The 21,728-nt window shown below is 37.1% G+C and overlaps 1 protein-coding gene across 2 annotated transcripts in view; it reads left to right on the top strand.

Annotated features, from left to right (window-relative positions):
• The window catches only part of LOC150107327 (putative peptidase C1-like protein F26E4.3), a 64,079-nt gene that overhangs the window by 18,276 nt on the left and 24,075 nt on the right, over positions 1–21,728 (top strand). For both annotated transcript variants that reach the window (XM_090391813.1, XM_090391814.1), the window contains exons 2-6: positions 6,248–6,670; positions 10,006–10,069; positions 16,174–16,278; positions 16,580–16,670; positions 16,932–17,073. In XM_090391813.1, coding sequence (XP_090247939.1) covers positions 6,394–6,670; positions 10,006–10,069; positions 16,174–16,278; positions 16,580–16,670; positions 16,932–17,073 — 679 coding nt within the window. In that variant the 5' untranslated portion in view covers positions 6,248–6,393. The remainder of the gene's footprint in view (positions 1–6,247; positions 6,671–10,005; positions 10,070–16,173; positions 16,279–16,579; positions 16,671–16,931; positions 17,074–21,728) is intronic.

The raw sequence follows: 21,728 nt of genomic DNA, 5'->3' as shown, positions 1-21,728 counted from the left end.
CCGAAGGTTGTACCGTCTTTACTGCGGATCTATTAACAAGAAGTAAGCTACAATTTCTAGTCTGCCAGACAGGTTGCTCTTTGTGTACCTAATAGTTGCTTAATCGGTCACTTTCCTTGGGGCTAAATGCACGCTTTCAGCGTCATGCAGTCTACCGCCTTTTATTTTTCCACAAAAAAGTCCACGCCCGAATCTCTAAAGAAGGAAGTCTTCTGATGCGGATGGCATCTCTCCAACTGTTCTCTAAGCGTGTGCTCCGTAGTTAACTCCTATCTTGTGTGATTTTTAATATTCCCCATTTGCTAGCATTTATCGCGTGCTTTGGATATGTGCCCATACGTTTCTGATTCCTAAAAAGGAAGAATACCTTTCCCATTCCATTACAATTCTATTGCTGAAATCAATTTCTTCTCTCAAGTATTGGAGGAATATCTTAACAGCCAACTCGTACAACCTTGAAGCTTCCCACTCACTGATCTCCAATAGAAATTCCGCCAGAGTTTCACTTTTGCGCCATCATCTCCAGAAAGTTTCGGGGAATCGCATTTGTCCTTGAAATATCAAGGGCATGTGTGTGAGTATGGACGAATATTTAATTTTGAGTTTTCCCCCAGTCGTGCTTTTGTTCATCCCTCTATAAGACAATTCCAGTGTGGTTTACATAGGAAGGAAATAAGTTATAACACGACCTGAAAGAAGTAGCGCGTGCGCACACAATACCCGGACCTTTTTGCCTTAGTTGCCTCAACCTTAACCAACAAACCAGAGTGCGATTATAATTAAATATTTCCTCAGAATTACAATCGGAATTCTACTCCGCCTTTTCTTTTCGTGTTGGTTCCTTCCATCTATTCCTCCTCGTGTATTGGAGGAACATTTATCCTTAAATAATAGATGGTTAATCGAGTGAAGTACTTGTTGAACTATCAACCTTCATAATATATTATTTTAATAATCTTTCTATTACGCCTTCTCTCTTTCCTTCCATTTTCTTTTTGTTGTTTTAAGAAGTTTTGCCCGAAGTTACTTCATCTTTCACATTCCGAGAAAAAAAATGGTTAGTGAGGTCAAGGGTTGAAGAAGTGGGCGGAGTTCTACCTTCCCCCTTATTACAAGGCTTATCATCTCGTTGACCATACACGACGCAGTGCCTAACCACGCATTTCAATTAACGTACTCGTCCCACTCACGGGAAAGTGGTTTCTTTCTTTCTTTGGTTTTGTGTGTGTGTGTGTGTCAGTGAACACGCGCTGGAATCCTTGGAGCATTCTTACAGTCTCATTTCATGTCGCTGGTAATATTTGTAAAATTATTTTTACATCAGAATTAGTAGGAGGAATCACATTTTAGAACATTAACAAATATTAACTTAAAATCCTTCCCTTTTCTGGTTTTGTATGAAGAACGGACATGTGATGGTAAAAAAAAAAAAAAAAAAAAAAAAAAAAAAAAAAATTTCAAATACATCAAACACTGTATAACGATCCTATCTGTGATCCTTTTCGTGTAATCAGTCTTCTCTTTTCTTCCAACACCTGCATAGATGATCAAAGCAAAGTGCCGTCTCCTCCCCATACCAAGACCAGCTTATCGCGTGCTTCCATTTGAGAAATTTATGAATTTTTTTCTTTCGAAATTAGAAGACTGTTGGTATGCAAATTCCATACCAATAATCATCTGGTTCTGATGGTATATCTCCTCCCCTTCCCTAATTGGACTCAAAATGTTGGCTTTAGAATTGATACCCATCATATATGATAAAAAACAAGGTTATATTCAGGCCATTCAAAAAAATATAAAAGTCAGCTATCAATTTGTAGCACAGTTACTTAAACTTCATTTCTTTAAAAAAATCATGGAGAAGGAAATCAACAACGAACTTCTTCCTCATCGTTACCACACACTTTTGTACACGTGCTATGGAAAGCTTTGTTGAAATCGTGTGGTCGCACCTGACATCTCCGGTGTATAGTAGCGAGGCTTGCTCACCAAACTTCCATGATTTTCTATATTTTTCACGTGCATCCCACCCACTAAACGTTGGTCATACATCGAGTACAGTGGGCGGGCTAAATGTTAAATAATCTGGGAACGCCGCTGTTATCACTTCAGTCCTCCACTAAGCAGGTCGGTGAGCGATGTCGCTTATAAAAGAAAAGACAGGGGTCAATGCTCATGTCACACCTGCAAACCACACCACTGAGCGGAATGCAATGCTTGGAAGACCAATTGGTGTCGATTTAAGAAATATATTGAAGTTATTCGTTCACGTGGAACCCTCGTTTTTTTTTTTTTTTTTTTTGTGTGAAACGTATGGAATTTGTTTATCAGATGTTTTAACATTTTAGAAGCCACTTCTCTGAACAATCACCGTAAAACGATGGCAGAAGACTTTTAGTAAACAAAGTTCGATAGGTGAATTCTTCTCTGGTTTATATTGTTGAGTAACAATTGTTAACGCATATTATTTAAAAAAAAAAAAAAAAAAAGAGCTGTCTTCGCCGTGTTTTAATTTTTATGCACGTTTTCTGTGACTCTGAAGCTACCATTTATGTGAGTAGTAGAACTAGTTGGTTATATTTTATTACTTTTTTGTTTATTACGACGAACTTAAAAATTTTATTTCTGTCCTAAAGAAGTTTGTAACACTATTTAAGAAGCACTTATCATTTTCGTAACAATAAATCAGGTACAGAGAGAGGTATTACGACATTTCCTCTCTCAAATCTCGTTAAGGTATTTTAACTGTAGAAAAATCAGCATTAAGATCTTAGACTTAAGGTCCTAAATATCATTTCTGTTTGCATTTTCGCCATCATCTTTTAACAATCTCCATCGATGATTGTATACCGCTCAAAGTATCAGTACAATTATTGTTCCAAAAAGCCTTTTTTTTTTATTTTCTTTCTTTTTTTCTGCCTCAAAACTTTTACACGTGAACAACCCTTTGAGATCGGCGTATGAGCAGTAGGGGTGGTTTTAATCATAAAGATCTACTTTAAAATACAGCGTTAAGATCGCTCTATGACGCTTTCTTTTTATCTGAGTGATAGAAAAGTAGGTCAGGGTTGTGAAAGCCTTCAGCAAGCACTTGTCCAGATAAATAAATAAATAAAACAACCTTCCGATACTTAACGCACTCATTAAAAGAGATTCTAATATTTGCGTTCTTAAGAAGCGATGATGTAAGAACCATTAATAGTTCGTGACACCAAAGTGACCACTGGTGATCCATACATGAAGTTTATAGGTCTTGATTACGTCAATATAATGAAATAAGTGAGCAATAGCTTTCTTAAGGTACACATCCTATTTTTGATGGAGTTTACTACACTTCTTGACCGTTTTGCCAATAATTTTGGCACCAATAATTAAATATTGTACAAAATTTTGACATAAATCGGAACAATGTGTAGGCTTTCATTATGGTTGGTTGCTTCTTTTTTGTAAACCACAGGTGAATATTTATTTATAGTCACGTGATTGTAATTGCACAATGTTAATCAGTTCTCTTTAATTGTTGAATGGATTCTCATTGGGAATACCTAATGGTGTTGACCATATCCACCCGCCTATATATATTTTTTAAATTGTTGAACTTTATATTGCATTTCATTGTTTGGAATCTAATAAATGAATACATTGTTATCGATTATGAAATAATTAAAATGCATATTTCTTACATTCTTAACAATATATTGTTATATTTCAACAATTATTTAGTGCAGCTAATATAAATAAAGGCAGCTCAGTTTAATTGTCGTTTATATTGTTCTTCATTGTTTAAAATATAAATATTTATTTTTGTGTCAATTATGAAAATTAAACAATTAAAAATGCACGTTTTTTTTTTCTTTTACATTCTTAGTTGAAACAATATATTGTTAAATATATTTAAACAATTTTTAGCACATTGTTTAGTGATGAATGTCTTTTGCGTATTATGGCTGATGTAAATAAAGGACTGGTCTTTACGAATGTTCAAAAGTTTATGCAAGTCATCACTAATACTAAAATCTTTTGGAAGCTAATTCTCGCTAGTTTAATGACAAATAATTTTTTCTCCCTTAAATAAGCGATAAATATATTAACGCACTCGAGAGCTTTCTGTAAACTAGAATCCATTGATAGAGCGAATATACGGTCTCGTGGGAACGTTGAACGCAACAAAGTTCAAAGAAACAGTTTACTCCCAACAATAGACGCAATCTTCCCTAACTGACTTGAAATGAAAATGCACAGAACGGCCATCTACTTATTCCTTACGACCATTCTCTCAATAGATAGAACGATTATTTTTGACTAACAATTTCCATTGTATAAAAGAAACTAAAAGAGTACAACAGACTAAAGGAAGAACTACATCATGCTTTGTGCGTTCCCGTCTGTTTCCACCCCCTGGCGTTTAGCTGCCAACGGTGATGCTCATAGAATAAAAAGAGCGGTATGTAACCACCTTTTCGGAATGCAGGTACGTGCTGACAGTACTACCTTCGCGTGCGCATACAGGACTTGCACTTCACAACTTGGTTGGTTACTTTGGTTTGTTCCACGGTAAGTTCATTAATGTAATAATGTGGCAGAGGCCGGAGGACTTCGTATTAGTAGACTTACGGGAGTGCTTATTAAAGTAAGTGCTTTTATTTGTGACAAATAGAATCGGCATTATTTAAAATATGGTCAGTGTCCTCCGGCTATTCTCGTTTATTAGCATTATAGAGTAGCCTCGTTCTCCGTGCATTGTTGTCTAACAATGAGCTGTTTTTTAATTGTTTAGTATTTGCTATATAAAACGATTGAAATCGTTAATTTATATTTCTAGTAGATTTAGAAATCGTTTAATGTATTATTTTAAGTGTTAAATAATTTCTCATATTCAATTTCTACATCATAAAGAATCTCACTAATTGCTAAGAATGAGTACGAAGAATTCTGAACTGCTCAATTTAATTAAAAAGGATGGGAGGGGAAGGTAGTGTTTTCGTCAGAGAAAGAAACTGAATAATAACCTCCATATATACTGTTTTAATTCTTTTTTTATCGTTTTTTTAATACTCGTATTTGAACAGTACATTTAACTCGCTTATCTTCTAGTTCAGCATCATAATGTAGAGTTATAAAAGAATAAGGTGTCGGGAAGAAATATTTTTTTTATGCTTAATTGTTGAAAGGGTTTTTGTTTTATGGTAAGTTTTGAATATATTTTGTTTCTATTTTTTTTTTTTTATTAGAAATTTGTACCTTTTCGCAAATATATTTTTTCTGGCACATTACGTCTATCCGTGATATAACTCCAAGTTCTAATTGGCGTAACATGATATCCGAATAATTTCTTACATTTCTTGCCAGCTACGGCGGAGTAATTGTTTGAATAGCGACAACCAACGCGTTCGCTCCCCCCCCCTCCCCTCCCACTTTTCTCGGAAGCCTACGAAACGTGTGGTTTTGTTTAGCTTATTAAAGTCTTTTGTTCCGTATTTGGTGTTACAATTATCTAATTTATTTAATTTATACTTTGAGCTCTTCCTACTGTTGATTACGTCATCCGTATTTACTTCCTTGTTGCATCATCACTGCGTGAATTTAGTGACTGTTATGTAACTAAAGTGATCACTTGAGCCAGTAGTGCCTTGACCCTTTAGGCGTTTTATAATTCGGTAGCGTAATGAATTCTAAAACCACAACTCTTCTATTGAAGACATAGACTTCTATAACCGATGGCGCCCTCTGTTGGTAATCGGTCTTACAACACAATGATAGCTTTGGTGACTTGAGCGCCTTAAGTGGTGACCTATAAATAGCAAAGATCCCGAAATGTAGATCGGAGTTGCTCATTAGTTGCATAAATAATTTTTACATCATATTTAGTTAGTACACGGGGGAGGGGGGGAGAAGAAATCTAATTGCAGTGCACATGCGCCATTCTGGTCGTTCCATATCCACAGCACGCGCATTGCTATACCAACTACAGCACGTGGTATTGTCAGGTGTTCATTGTTATGTAACTCGCGTATCTCAGTGGATCTGTACTGTAGTGGTCAACGAGAATTACTAACTAGTTTAAAGCTCTTGGAATAAGAAGCGGATTTACTGATTTGGGGTAAAAGAAGCCCCGCTGTTTCTCCGGCCTCTTATCACCTGAGCTTGACATATATCAATGGTGTCTGCACGCAAAACAAATATTGACATTCGTCTCGAACTAATCTGACGTATTCTTTTTTTTTTTTTCTTTTATATATTTATATAGGTCAGGACCGCTTCGAGGGACGAACACAAAAGGTGAATTAAACGTAGAACAAAAAGGTCTGTAAGTGAAGTGTCAACTGCAGTAGTGTGATAGACAAAAGCCGTGTCTTTCCTATCGAGGCTAATAGACTTCTCCTGTGTGTGGACATGAAAGCTCCAGACGCCGTTCTCATTGCGCTGGGGGTGCTCCTGTGTACTTCTTTGATAAGCTGCTATACAGAAGACTTAAAAGGAAGTTATTGTCGCTCTCGCAGGCCCATAGACTGTTGTCCCGGGAGAGAGGACTCGTGCACGGTACCAATCCTCGGCACCCTCTGTTATTGTGATATATTCTGTAACAGGACAAACGGAGCGGATTGTTGTCCAGACTTTTTGGAACATTGCCTTGGACAGCGTCCCTCACCGGAGCCTGTCATCCGACCTAGTAAGTAGTAGTTTAACTTTATTTATTTTTTTTATCTTTAAATTATTTAAAAAGCCGATACTGTTTGTTTTAATTGAATTGTTAGTAAAGCTGATTTAAATGTGCATTAGGCTAAACTGACATGCTTTGTTTATTCCATATTCTATCATAATTGCAAAGGGGGGGGGGGCTATCATGATAATGCTAAATACAACACTTGAAGATAACACACACACACACACACACACACACACACACACACACACGGCGCGCGCATATCGGCATTCAAAATCACCTATAATAGTTCTGAATTTATAAGATGTGTTATACAGTACAGAGCATGCGCACTTTATCTAGGAATTTATTTCTGGTGATTAGAATTTTGATGAGGGGATAAATTAATCACCAAGAGGTCAGATATACGTAATTTCCTTTCCCTAAGGGCCTTTTATCCGGTAAGACCTTTAAATAACTAGGAATAGTTAGTAACTGGTAAAACATGAAGTCACCCGGAACTCTCAGTGACAAATGGATTCCCGATGTATCATTTTAACTATTTACTGATGACCGGTTTAAAGGACAATCGTGAAGACGCCGCTCTGCTGTCTCATCGCTATAAGTTGCTCGATGAAGGGTGTAAGAGCCACCCACCCACCTTTTCTCCTCTACTGGGTGCTGCATCGGCACTTCATTCCAAGCTGAGCAAAGATACTTCAAATGGACATTGCTGCTGGGTACAGTGACCTGTTCCGTGTGAATGGAAGGGGATTGACGGGAGGGGATAACAAGAAATTAGAGTGACGTAAAATACAGGTTTCCTAAATATTACTTGTGGACATTGACCTTAACAAAGACACTTTTTTTGTTTGTTTCTTTTGACACAAATAAAAAAGGTGGTACAGCTGGTCGGAATGATGCTTGCTAGAAAAAAAAATGCAATGAGGAAACCAGTATGCAAACACGGAAGTCTGACAAACCTCACTTAACTGAGCTTTTTTTTTTTTAAGGTGTGTATACCTGAAGAATGCGCTAAGATCCAACTAGCTCTCGAAGACTTTATCATTTTAAATATTGTTAAAAGATTTTCCTTCAAGTTATGAGGATTTTCGCTCGATACAACCCAACTGAAGTGCGCGCGCGTAAAGGAGCCACAAATGTTTTTTGTCTGCGACGTCAACTACTATAATGTCAGACTTGAATGGCTTAAAAGTTAAACGTTTTATTCATTAGTTTTAGCAAATATATCGCAACGCAAATAGCCTCGATATGCTTATCGCCACACGAAAGTCTTATTAGAAGACGACATGATGATGAAATATTCATATTCGACAAAAGATCAAACGCTATTATAGAGGAGGTTTACTTATCTTTCTCTGATCGTGATCTTTAAGACATTGTACTTTTTTTTTTTTACCTCGAAAAATTTAGATTTTTCCATATATTTAAGGGACCAGGTCCCCAATCAAATATGTGCAATATGGGACATAACTCACTGACATCAGTAGCTAAGGATGCTTGTCCTTGATTAGGCTGTGCATTTTAGAAAAAATTAAGTGGAGAAGGAATTTCGAAGTAAATGGTTTTTGAGGAGTTTGGGGGGGGGGGAGGTTTAAGATAGATAGGCTTTTAAATTACGGGATTATAAGCCGGTGGCCCAGTAGCCAAAATGGCTTTCTTGCATAATACGAAGAGAAAAAAAAAGTCAAGTGGACTCATCTCACAATTTCAATGTTTTTAAGAAAACGAAAAGCGATCTAAGATGAATATTTTTATTCAATGTCTTCGCTGAATGTTTCGTGACATGTTTTTCGAGAAGATATCCCTGCACTATTCAGCCACAGAAAACTGAAATAATTTTGATAATTTGGACAGAGGAGCTCATCTAACGTAAAATGCAATGCAAGCCCTCTTGAATAAGGAGTCGGTAATTTGTCGTAGATCTGTGACGCCTGAGATGCCACTTGCAACAGGTCATTCATTATTAGCGGCTGTGGGCGTCTTTCTCCACCGCGACTCATCATTGGTTGCTCAGGTGCTTACAGGGATGTAACCTCACCGGTGACCTCATGATGATCCGATAGCGGGCAACAAGAATGTTAATCGGATGGTTACATCACCATCGAATTCGGAGAGTTCGTCAACCTCGTGAGAGTGCAACCCCTTTCTATTTCCCTCGGCGTGGTAAAGGTAACTTAAAAATTAAGCCCTTGTGGAATTCGAGGGAAGCACCAAAAATGCTGTTCTCGCTAAGGAAAAGCCCTGTATTTGAATGTTTACTATTTCGGGGGGAGGGGGGGGGGGCTGTACTTTTGGTGGAAACCAGTTATCTAGCAAACATATTAAATATGACGGAAACAGATTTTATCAGCCCATCCCTCATGTCTCTAGCAATGTCTTCATTCTTGCGTTTTCAGGATTTCATCTTCGTGAATGATCGCTATAGCGTGCGTACACACACACGCATTATCCTTTCTCCACCCCAAGTAACCTTTTACAAGTGCAGATGCTGTTACTCACCTGGACCTTACCTATTGCGCATCTTAGATTGATCCTAAAGGTCCGTTGCTTTGAAGTTCTGTCGTTAGATTATGTATGCTAATCATAATCCCGAAGATCTTTGCAGATATTTGAGTTCCTCCTACTTTTTTAATAGATTTGGATCTTGAGGATATGATCTTAATGGAATTTTCCATTTTTTTTTTCCTCATAACAATATCACCTGTTCGCGGAACAACCTTCTCTTTGAGTCATCATTAAAGAACACAGTCCAGGTTTATCTCACGATTTGGCGTCTAAGTGCCGCCAAGATAAGAGGAGTTGTGTTGAAGGACCAGAGGTCTGTTTACTCTTCCTTATTCAACTACAGTTCCAGATAACAGGAACTGTAGTTGAAACAGCTCCGCGAAAGTAGGTGGAAACAAAACGGTATTTCACAAATACCGTTTTCGTAACATATGCCTGTTTTTTTCCATAATTTACTTGTGGCGCCATCTACAGCGTAAACAAAATAACCGACCACAGTTTTTCATTGCACACGAGCAAACTGAGATTGTGATATTTTAGTTTGCACTGGGTTTAAAACTTAAATATACTAAAGAACACGAGCCAGAGAGATGTGAAGTTTGGTTTCTATTTCACAACTAGCTATCGTGGATCTCAATATTTACTCGTATCACCTTCTACATGTTAACATGTAACCCTGTAAGGAATTTTCAATCCAAAGAGGCAGTTAACAATCACCACTAGCCAAAATTTAATGTACGCTTATTAGTAATCCATTAAGGTGATTTTATTTATCGCTTACATGATGATTTCTACTATCCTGTTTACATACCATGTTCTCTGTTGCATTTCAGCATGCGTGAGCGGAGGCAAGAGGTATTATGTGGGACAGAGCTTCAAGTCAAATTGCAACGCGTGGTAAGTTCACGTTTTCTATATGATTAATGTTACTTCAAACCACAGTTGTTGTTGTTTTATAATATCACTGCAAAGTAAAATACATTTTACATCTTCACTGGTGCGAAACGCAAACTGTTCAAAGTGGATGACCTACTCACTGTGGAAAATAAAGAAAAGTTTCCTACCATTGTATAATCATGAGATCATTACAATATTTGTTTGCAATCTACTCGAAACTCGCCCTTTTAAAAAATAGAACGAACAATATACACAACAACATTACTAGCTAGATGGGTGAAGCAAATATGCTTTTCCTATTCACCTTTATCTGTGGAAGCAAACTTGGGAGAGGCGGGGGTGGAGGGAATTGTGAGCTCTACGCTCGCCCTTTGGGGGCTGGGGAATTATTTGTGTTCAGCTGGGATTGTCTTGGGTCGTTTGTGTTAGCAGTGTTCGGATTCATTGTAGTTGTCAGACAAGCTGCCTAGTGAGTTTGGGTGCGTGCTTGCCTTTGAGAAGAACTTTTCAGCTAGGTCATGAAGGAGCGGAAAGATGTATGGGATTCTGGTCTCTCGGTGGATCTGGTGTTTCTCATGAACAATGGAGCGTCCAGTTTTATCCACAGGAACTTATTTTGAATTCTCTGCAGTTTTAGATTGTTTGATTTTGAGGTATGGCTCCATGCTGGGGAGGCGTATGTGATTACAGGGGGTAACACCATCTGGGATAATAGTAGCTTGTTTCGTATATCTAATTTGCGGCGGTGGTTGATCATGGGGTAGAGACGAGCTATGGATTTGGATGCTTTTGCACCTATGAGTTTAATGTGGTTATTAAAATGGAGTTTTTTATTTTATTTATTTTTTTTTGTCGAGTTGTACTCCGAGATATTTGGTTTCTGCTTGCCATGGAATCTTATCTACGAAGAGCTTGATGTCATCTTAAATCGAGGCTTTCCTTCTTGAGAATAGCATGGCGGTGATTTTGTGAGGAGGGGGGGGTTACTTGGATCCTCCAGTCGGCAAACCATTTCTCCAGTGTAGTGATACTGTCCTGGAGTCGTCGGATTGGACAGAGAAATCTTGCTAGTATTATTGCTGTGTCGTCTGCGCATGGGGCTATGATGGTTGTTATCGACTTTTGTGGGATGTCTGCGAGATATATATTGCGAATAGTAGGGGCGGGAACAGGGGAGCCCTATGGAACTCCTACTATGATTTTGTGCCTGATTGAGACTATTCCGTTGATTACCTGCGTGGTTCTTTCACTGGGGTATGCTTTTATTACTCCTATTTGGTTTATTGGCATTTATAAGTTTATAGAGAAGGCCTTGGTGCCAGATCTTGTCAAAGGCCTTAGCGACGTCTAGGAATACTGCGCCGGTGTGCAAATTCCAATTATATCCTGTTGTGATGTATTCTACTAGTCGGTAGATTTGCTGAGCTGTGCTGTGCTCTCGTCGGAAGCCAAATTGTTCATTTGGTAAGATTCCTACTTTATCTGTTGTTTCTTGTAATCTTGAGAGGATGACTCTTTCTGTGACTTTTCCAGGTTGGATAATAGACTGATGGGTCGGTATCTTTGGGGGAGCTGGGGGTCGTTACCTGACTTCTTTATGGGTATATGATGTCGGCGGTTTTCGATGCTGTGGGAAAGTGCTGCATTCTTAATATTGCGTTTATGTTGACTAGGTTCGCTATAGCCTTTCGTGGAAGCAGCTTTATAATTTTGTTGGTGATGTCATCTGGACCCTGGGGCTTTATGTTGAGATGCTTTATGATGTTCATTTCTACTGGAGTAGTGTGTGTGTGTGTGGGGGGGGGGTAATGCGTTCTGAGTTGATCTTGGATAGCCTTAAGGTGCGTTTAACCTGTTAAACTTTGTAGATGAGGTTAATGTTTGTTTTCATATGATGGTCTACAATCTTTTTCGACATTGTCCATGATAGCTTCGGATTTTTCCATATCTTTGTGTGCAATACTGTGTTTGGCCTGCATGGGGAGTGGGGCGACTTGCGTTTGGTTACGAAGGGTTCTCAGGAATTTCCAGATTATATAATCCTGTGGGTTGAGCGCAGTTAGCTTGTTTCCCCATTCCTGATTTCTGTAGTTTTGAAATACTTCTCTGACTTGGCTGTTCATGTTGTTTAGGATTTTTTTTTGTCTTGTGGGGCTGTTGTGTTGTAGTATATTGTATAGCATTATTATAGTACTTAAGTATTATTATGTAGCCTACAACTCGCCAAGCACAACCCTCTACTGATGTCAGACTTGGACGCCATCCTCGGCTCCACAAACTCCACCAACATAGCGGGAGACTTAAACGCCAAGCATACAGCATGGTTCAGTACCACAATCAACAAAAATGGTCGCACAGTAAACTATTCAACACGAAACTCCGTTGCAGTAGCAGGACCCACCGAACCCCACCCATGGCAGATCAGATGTACTAGACGTTAGTTTCAGAAATATTAGTATCACAGCTAGAGACTATCAACGAGCTATCGTCAGACCACAATCCCATCCTGCTTAAACTAGGCACTCAAGATCAACTTCCTCCACCCCCCCCTCTCATTCCTTCATAGCATGTGACAAGCTATCCAAAGTTCTTCAAGAACACACTGGGCACAGCACCCATCAGCCATAAAAAAAAATAATAATAAATAGGTAAGTTAAACTATGAATAATTCAATAAATTCTAGCTGCAGTCACGAAAACTACAAAAATACAAACGTTACGATTTTTTGAAATAAGCTTTGTGACATAAAAAAATTAAATAGTGTGTTAGTAATTTTTAATTATCATCTATAATCAAAATTTATTAGGCTTAATTAATGTAAATATAAAATATATTATTATTATATGTAACTTAATTATTAAACCCTTTATAAAAGATACTCTTGTAAAATCTGATTTAAACAACGCTTAGGTTACATAAATATGGTTTAATTGGAGAATCTTTTCGGTCAATTACGATTGGATGCGAAAGCTGAAGTGCTACCCAATCATCATGTCTACAAGAATGGGATTGAATTATACTCAGAACTTATTTCATCAATCTTCTCATGGAAATATCGATCCCGAGAGCGGAGTACTTCTGAACAAAATCAAGGATTTCGTGGATGGTATAAAGATGAAAATTTACATTGCGGAACAATATTATAGCAAAAGAAACTTCATTTTATTAAAGTAAGCAAAACGACCAAGTGGACTCGTGTCCTTGGTTCTAGCAGTATTTTTTACGAATTCTCCCAAGGAGACATGTTGCATTCAAACAGCCTTCAGTACGGGACGCAACCACATAAATCCTCTTGGGATGCTTCAATTTTTTTTTCTACATCTCCTTGAATGGATCGACGAAAGGCAGATACCACTACTTATGTTTCACCTCTTTCTTGATCGGTAAAAATGTATGGTAAAGATGAAGTGAATTTATGATAGTTGCAAATAACTGAAAAAACGTATGGCCTTAACCTGGAGGACGTCTGATGCGTGTACCAAGTGGGTTCAGCGAATTCCCAAGTACTTGTAATCTAGACTGAAGGTTTTGTCACTAAAAATTATGAAAACGAATACCCATTCATCGCTTTTGTTGAATAAGATCAATATTTGCCGATCTACAGGAGCTGACCTTATAGAATGTTAATCATATTGTCGAATGTGATTCATTTTAAGTTATTTCGATCAACGGTTATGTTTTTTAAATCTCTTGACATTTAGTGTCGAAAAACCCAACATCTGGATATGCATAAGTGCTTATTAAAATGACTTCCAACATGAAACCTCCATTTAAATGTGAATGGCTATCTGCCATCTATAAGTTATAGCAGACGACATAATAATGATTGATAAGACAGGGAAGAAAAAAAAAACAATAAAATATAAGAACTCCTAGCTAGCCAATTAGATGAACTCAGTAGTTTGATGTAGCAAGGTGGCATTTACAGCAGCAATATTTTGTGCATCTACTAGAAAAATATCAAATCTTATGCACAAGGCTTACGGCTGAGTTGTCCAGCAACATTTTTCGTCTTCAGCGCTGTTTTTTATGGAGTTAATGATGGCAATTAAAATATTAAAAGCTGCATAATTGTAGCTAAATATTTTATGCTTAAACCTTTCTGACAATGGGCAGCCACTGTTAGAAAGACTGCATGTTGTTTACAGTACAACAGAACTCATTAAAATGCGGTAATTGGAGTCTGAATTTTGGGAAAAGCGACTAATTAAAGAATAGATTTTCATCAACCTTCAATTTAATTTTATTTTTCATATATTTTCATCGCGCTCATTACGTGATAGTCACATTTTATGAAGGGTAACATTTTGCTTACCTGTATTTATGCATACAATGGTTATTTAGGCTGTTTTCTAGTATGCATATTAGATTCTATTAGTTCACCCAAAGCAGTGGAACGGGGGGGAGCATATTTAAAGAAACTTCTCGGATTTCCTTAAGCATTTCTACAATGAAATGCTCTATTGAAATCAGTTGGAAAGAGATGACTGTCGTGAAGACAGAAGCGAGAAAAGTAACAAAGCCTTATACTTCGTGACCTCCTCGTTGAGTGATTTTTGGCTTACAATGGAAAACTCACGGGGAAGTTTGAGTAAGTTTCAAACTGGCCTAATAACTGGTCACAGAGCGAGGTCATATCTCCAACAGGTCACGCATTACAATGCCGTGGTATAGGTGCAGCTAATGTAGTGGTTCTGTACAAAACCGTTATATTTTAGTTGCATATATTACGCCCATCCATTAAAATAGGGCCAATGACCAGTTTAGCATCGAAAGTAAATGATCAAGCCACTGGCATTCGAGACAACTGAGTTTATAAGAGCCACACGAAACTTGTTTATGCATCTGTCACGCAATTTTTAAAGTGAATGATTCTTTTGAAATACCGATTTGGTCAGATTAAGAACAAATTTTTAATTTTATTACATTTCATTATTTTACTATCAAATAATACTTTGGTTTTCTGCTTAGCGTAAAAGGATAACCCAATTTAGCTTACGGAACTTCCTTTTAGGGTTTGAGTAGTCAGCAGCCATCGTGACATTGTTTGCATAAGTGTGATGGATCGTTAAAGAGAACATATCGTGACGATTACTGTATTTAGTTGAAGTAATTCATTCAGATTTGTTTGTTTTTCCATTTTGCGTGATAATACTTCTTCGTTGACCATCCTTAACTTGCGTTATAGCTTACTTACTGTACACTGATTGCCAGTAGAATAAACTAAAGATAGAAAATAATGAATACCAACCAGACTACAGTTTTTTTTGGCAATGAAATTTATAAAAAAAAATTATTTGAAAGATGGTTATCACTAAATCATATTCGAATATTTTACCGTGATTTAAAGAAATAAAAAAAAAAGTTTCGATGAATGTATTTTCGAGTAATTTTAAGTAAAGAAAAAAAAAGTGGAATCTTTAGGAATACTTGTACTGTGAGTTTATTCTTTATTTTTTACAGACATTTCGTTTATGCACTGGGCATAATTTTGATTTGCGAAATTTTGTCAATAAATTAATTTAATTGCAATCAAAACCAAGATGATTGGATTAGCATTAATAGAGATTCTAAATATCAACTTCTATTACGATATGCTCACACAAAGTGGAGTTATGCCATGCATACAGACTGCAGAAAAGAATTTTGTACTTATTGCAGAGCAAGATATCTAAATTCAAGTATGCATAAATATATGAAGACCATTACATTATTCAATGCTTACCTACTTCATCAGTTAGTGAGTTTATCATATATTTGTCTTGCAGGAAAAAATATTTACAGTAATAACCCTGATTATGAAGTCATATGAACATCGCCTTGGATTATTATTATATTTATATTTTTTTGGGGGGGGGGGAAGCGAAGTATTGCAAATTCAGTTGAGGGGATATATTTTTCACTTTCCAAGTAGAAATTTTATTTAAGACGTGAAAAAGATTATAACGAAATGTTAATTACACCAACCTATTTCTTTAATTCCCCCCCACCCATTAGAAGCAGTCATGCTTTGTTTTCTTTAGTTCGAATTCTCACAATATCGTTTTTTTTTTTTATTTCTCCCTTTTTTTTTTTTTTTTTTTTTTTTTTTTGTATTTGTGTAGCACGTGCAAGCAAACGTCTCCTGGCGTGTTCGACTTTGTCTGCGAAGAAAATGTCTGTTTGATTAGAACGGAGTTGATCGACGCTGTCAACAGGGGGAGTTACGGGTAAGTCAACATACGTGTTTATCAACATCATGGGTTTGTTTGACGCGGGCGCGCGCTGCGTTAAATCACGTTGTTTGCCCTCACCTTTTCAAAGATAAGACTCCAAGATGATGTAATAGCTAAGCAGACCCATCTAGCAGCTTCTATTGTCTTTATCAAGCAACTGAATATATTGTCCTGCGTATCATTGTTGGTGCTAAAAAGAAGAAATTGCTTCAATTAAAATTTTAAATTAAAATTAGTTTAGAATGTATTCAATGAGAATGAATTTAATGGCTAATTTTTAATTTTTCTTCGCCAGATGGCGCGCATCGAATTATTCCTTCCTGTGGGGAAAGACGTTAGCAGAAGGATTAAGATATCGACTGGGAACACACAGACCATCTCGACCGGTAAGATAATAATTACTTGGAAGCGAATAAGATCACAATATCTTATCCCGTGGAGGTGTAATAAGCCTTCGTCATCAACAATCCATCCCTATTTAAAACCATTACTGTGAGTTTCGCAATAAATAATTCTAATAAGCTACGCACCATCTGCATCCTGTATAAAACGAATATTACATACACTCTCTTCGTTGATATTGCTTTTTATATGTAAATTCTAGATTTCAGATATGTTTTAATTGTTTTTATTATTTTTTTTTTCAGACTCTGGAAATGAACGAAATTCATATCGAGAAGAAACTCCACTTACCGGAACATTTCGATGTCCGAGCCAAGTGGCGAGGGTTAATTCAGCCGATAAAAGATCAAGGCGATTGCGGTTCATCTTGGGCTATCTCAACAACAGGTTAGCAAGATTTATTTTGCTCGTTTCTTTTTAATAGAAAACAATCTATAAAGTGATAACTTAATTCTTCATTTTGAAGAAAAAGTATTAAAGAACCAAAAGGTCTTTATGTAATTGTGATATCAGGGCTTCAGAGTTAAACCAATTAAATTAATGTTAAGAATTTTATGCAGTTAATATTTCTTAAGTAGAGAAATGCAGAATATATAAAATTATTGAAAAGTTTGCTAATCTATTAGTATATAATCTATACACCTTTTCCTGGAAAACATATTAATATTATTAAATCAAAACTAAGTTGCCAAGTTTATTCAATTGATTCTGGAGGCCCCCTGGTTCATAAGAAACACCCAGATCCATAGTGAAGTTAATATCCCTTATCCCTTATATCTCTTCCTTTCTCATAAATCTAGCTGAGAAGTTCTTTACCAAGACAAGTAACCATCCAAACCCGTTAATCAAGGAAGCCTCGGAATATAATGAAGAAGAAATCTACAAATTTAAAAGACCAAAATCTATTTTAAGTTCAGCTGAACGCAACTAACTTCACTGCCCTCAATGGGCGAGCATATAGCTCACAAACACTCCATTCAAAGTTCTTCCATTACAAAACAAAGGGGAATATGAAAAGCAATTTTGCTTCACCCATCTATCCAGAAATGTTAATGTTAAATGTTAAGTTTATTCAACCATAGCTCAGATCTACCCGTTAATTAATAGAAATAGCAAACTCAGCAACAGAATCAAATTGCAACTATACTAGATGACGATTCGTCCTATCATCACCTATGCCTCTCCGGCCTGGAGCCACACCTCTAATGCTAACATTATCAAAATACAGCGAGTGCAGAACAAGTGCTTGAGAATTATTCTGAACGCCCCGTGGTATGTTAGAAACAATTAACTCCACAGAGACCCAATATTCTATCTTTTCTACAATCCTTAGCATCCAAGTTTTTCCTAAAGACGTCCACACATCCCAACGATTTGGTTGAGCAAGCTGCAGCATACGAGCCAACGGACATATTCAAATATAGAAGACCAAAAGCTATATTAGCCTCCTATAACGATGCATAATCTCCATGCTCATTCAGGGCGAGCAAACTGCTCGTAAATTTTACCCTCACTGTAACCACAACAGATAGCGGGGAATATGAAAAGCATTTTGCTTCACCCTCAAAGACATAAATGTCAATTGTCAAGCTTATTCAAGAGAAGATCTGATTGATTCATTCAATCCAATACCCTTGGAGGGTAATGAATGGCAATGCTGTAGCCAATAAAGTTCTAACTGAGGCTCGGCTATTGCTGTTACCCTCCTGCCATGACCAGAGCTTTAATTGCTCAATAACACCTTATCCCTACACTGTCCTCTACAGATAACGGGGAAGATGAAAAGCATTCTTGCTTTGCCTCTTTAAAGCCAGTCCTTATAAGGAAGCGTATTCAAGAGATCAGGAAATGTCGCCCATTAACATCCCAATCCTTTTTATGACTTCCAGGGTAAATGATGGCAATGCTGTAGCCAATGAAATTTTAACTGAGGCTCGGCTAATGCCGTTACTCAGCCATGACTAGAGATTTTAGCTCAATAACACCCCATCCACACAGAATTTCTTCATTCAAATGACGGGATAAAGAATCAAGGACTCAGTCCATCGCCCAGTTCTTTTAAGAAGCTTATTCAGTTAATTGTGTAGCCTACAAAGATTTTAAGCTGTAGTTTGTGAGATAAAATAGGTGGCCAGAAACGATGGTGTTGGGGTAGTGGACAAATTTGAATAGTTCGTCGATTTTGTGGGTTACAATGTTTATTTCCTTCTTGAAAGGTGCATATTCATGATTAATTTTATTTCCAATGGTTAGTATTCCTCTGGGTGAGTTACCCAAATTTTCCTCATTTGGGTCGGGTGATTTGAACATAACTGAAGTTTAGGCGAAATGTTCCTCTCGCCTTTCTTTCAATTCGAATTCAGGTCTTTCCACGTGGCGTCTCCTGACTAGGTCATAGGGCGCTACTGCAACTAGAATCCTTAATAAATTGCTTCATTGCGAATTCTTTCCTTCATCGAATAGCACTGATCATTCCTATTTTTCACGCAGGAAGCTTTTTTTTTCATGTCGTAAATAGTTCACTGCTTACTTATTTTTCTAACCACAATGTTCGAAGACTTTTTTTTTTCCTTCGTGAATTAACATTTCTCTTTTAATTGACCTAAATTTACTTCCTCATTATGACCTTTTCCCTCCGGAGAAAGTAAGGGATACGAAATACTAAAAGCAATCATTCTTTCAGTGTCTCGTTCTGCTCTCGGTGAGTTTTTTTTTTTTTCATTCTAATTTCTTCAAAGCATTTTTTCCTTTTCTCGTCATTAGAAGTGTGTCAGACTTATGCGTGCGTTGTTTACAAAAGTGGGCAAATAAGAATAAAAAGTATTATTTAAATGGCAAAGATCAAAAGTTCAATCTTCCAGCTTGCTTGTTTGCAACATAAAAACGAAAACCTATGGAAGGTCTCCTTCCATAGGTTTTCGTTTTAAAGCATTCTAATAAGTCTGTTACTAGAATCTTAAGCCACCAGAAGACAAAATTGCTCAGATCATCATTCAGGGTTCGATTAACTTGACTGATTTAGTTAGTGAAAAAAATTGACTAAATTTTTCATTTATGTTGACATTTTGCAGGGTGGGTAATATTTTATTATGATTGTCATTCAAATATTGGTTGATTCTGAAAGAGGAAAAGGTACATCTTGGGGGGGTGGGGGATGACATTCGCTATTAGATCGTCTTGCAGAACTGACAGTTCTGAATCCGGTCAGGAAGTTTCAGTACGACTATTAGGAAGACAAGAACTAGAGTAACCATTTATTCTGCAAATAAATGATCGATTGTAATGTTTTCTTATACAATCCATAATTAAAACCAAATACCTTAATGCTAAAACTTTTGTTTCTAATATCTCCAACATAAACAGTTCTTAATACAATGTGCTAAAGTAGCGAAATCGCCCTTGGCTTCTTCTTGAAACCTACAAATTGAAGCTTCACACAAAATCGAGGTCATTTATTTGTTTTCTTGGTTTCGGCAAATTTATGGCCGTCCAAACTTGAGTGTCATTAAGCCGAAGAGGCATGTGAATCATTTGATATTGAAATATATAGCCTGTCTTAGACATCTTCACATGAAGAACTTCCACAATATCGCATGCACATGACAGAAGGATTAACAGTGCAGCCTATTTGAATATCATGGATCTTAAAATGGAGCTGCATGGTCTAATTATAAATTAGGTCTGTCCCAGGACTTCTGCAGTTGGTTTTGTCTGTGTGATGAGAGGATAAAGGATGGTTCCTTTATCCTCTCACCATCCAACTAATTCCACAAGGCTCTGTTCTCTCACCGACCCTCTTCCTTCTGTATATCAATGACCTATTTCAGTTGACCTCCAACCCAATACAGTTTTGCAGACGACAGAACATTACACTCCTCTCTTTCATTTGACAAACCTTGCTCTACACAATTCACAGAACATCAACCACCACTGCCCCTTAATTCTGACCTCCAAGCCATCCTCCAATGTGCTCAGATAACCTCGTCAACTTCAACGCTAGTAAAACCCAGTTCTGTCTTTTTTCCCACAAAAAAAAACATCCCCCCAGTATTATATTTGATAACACTCAAATCCCCAGACAAGAGGAGATTTCTCTTCTCGGAATTACCCTGACATCAGACTTCTCCTGGCATAAACATATCACAACCATTGCATCCTCATCTTAGAAAAAAACAACTAGGATTTCTCTTTCGCTCAAGACATTACTTCGCCCCTGAGCAGCTGTTAACCTTATACAAATCACAAATCCTCTCAACTATCGAATGTTGCTCTCCCATTAGGAATGGGAACCCCTAAAAGCTCTCTCAAAATGCTTGACTCAATACAGAGGAAGAAAATTAGATTGATTAATAACCCATCTCTTACCAACTCACTCCCACTGTTGCACAGGCATTTCTGCAATATGTGTATACTATAAATATTTCCATGGCAAATGTTCATCTGAAATAGCATCAGTAATTCCCACAACTTAACACGTACAGCTGTTACTCAACATCCCTTCACAGTGTGCCTTGAAAATCACAGAACAAGTTTCTTTTCCTCCTCCTCCTCTTTCATCCCTACTGCTACTACATTGTGGAACAGTCTTCCCCCTGATGTGTTCCTTCCCCCAACCTCTCGTGTATCCGCTGAACATAAAAAAAAAAAAAAAAAAAAAAAAAAAAAAAAAAAAAAAAATAGGAAGTCGTAGAAAAGGTCGTATTTTTTTATTAGTTTTCTGTCATAGATGAGCAGTGTAAGTAAGATTACTTTTCACAACTAGAATAAACGCAGTCCTTGTAATGGGATTAGGACGATGTAGAAGTAATTCACGATTCCCTTTACACACTCTTCTCATAAAGAACCTTCTCTTTTAAAGAACACGAACTTGTTTCAATCCTTGTGTTCAGTCCTAAGTACCGTGAGTGCATCGCCAGGATAATTTGAACTCTTGGCATTCCTGCCTGTCAAAGTTTTTTTGACAAGGCATGTATTTTATACATGCCTTGGTCTCGCTAGACTTAAGTATCGTAACTTATTTTCCTAGAGGCGAACCTGTTTCA

The sequence above is a fragment of the Typopeltis vanoorti genome, chromosome 4, assembly GCF_054136105.1.
Source record: "Typopeltis vanoorti isolate ZY-2024b chromosome 4, IOZ_Tvanoo_1.0, whole genome shotgun sequence".
NCBI classification, from domain to species: Eukaryota; Metazoa; Arthropoda; class Arachnida; order Uropygi; family Thelyphonidae; genus Typopeltis; species Typopeltis vanoorti.
Note: the sequence above shows the minus strand (reverse complement) of the source record. Positions and strands in the feature narration are given on the sequence as shown.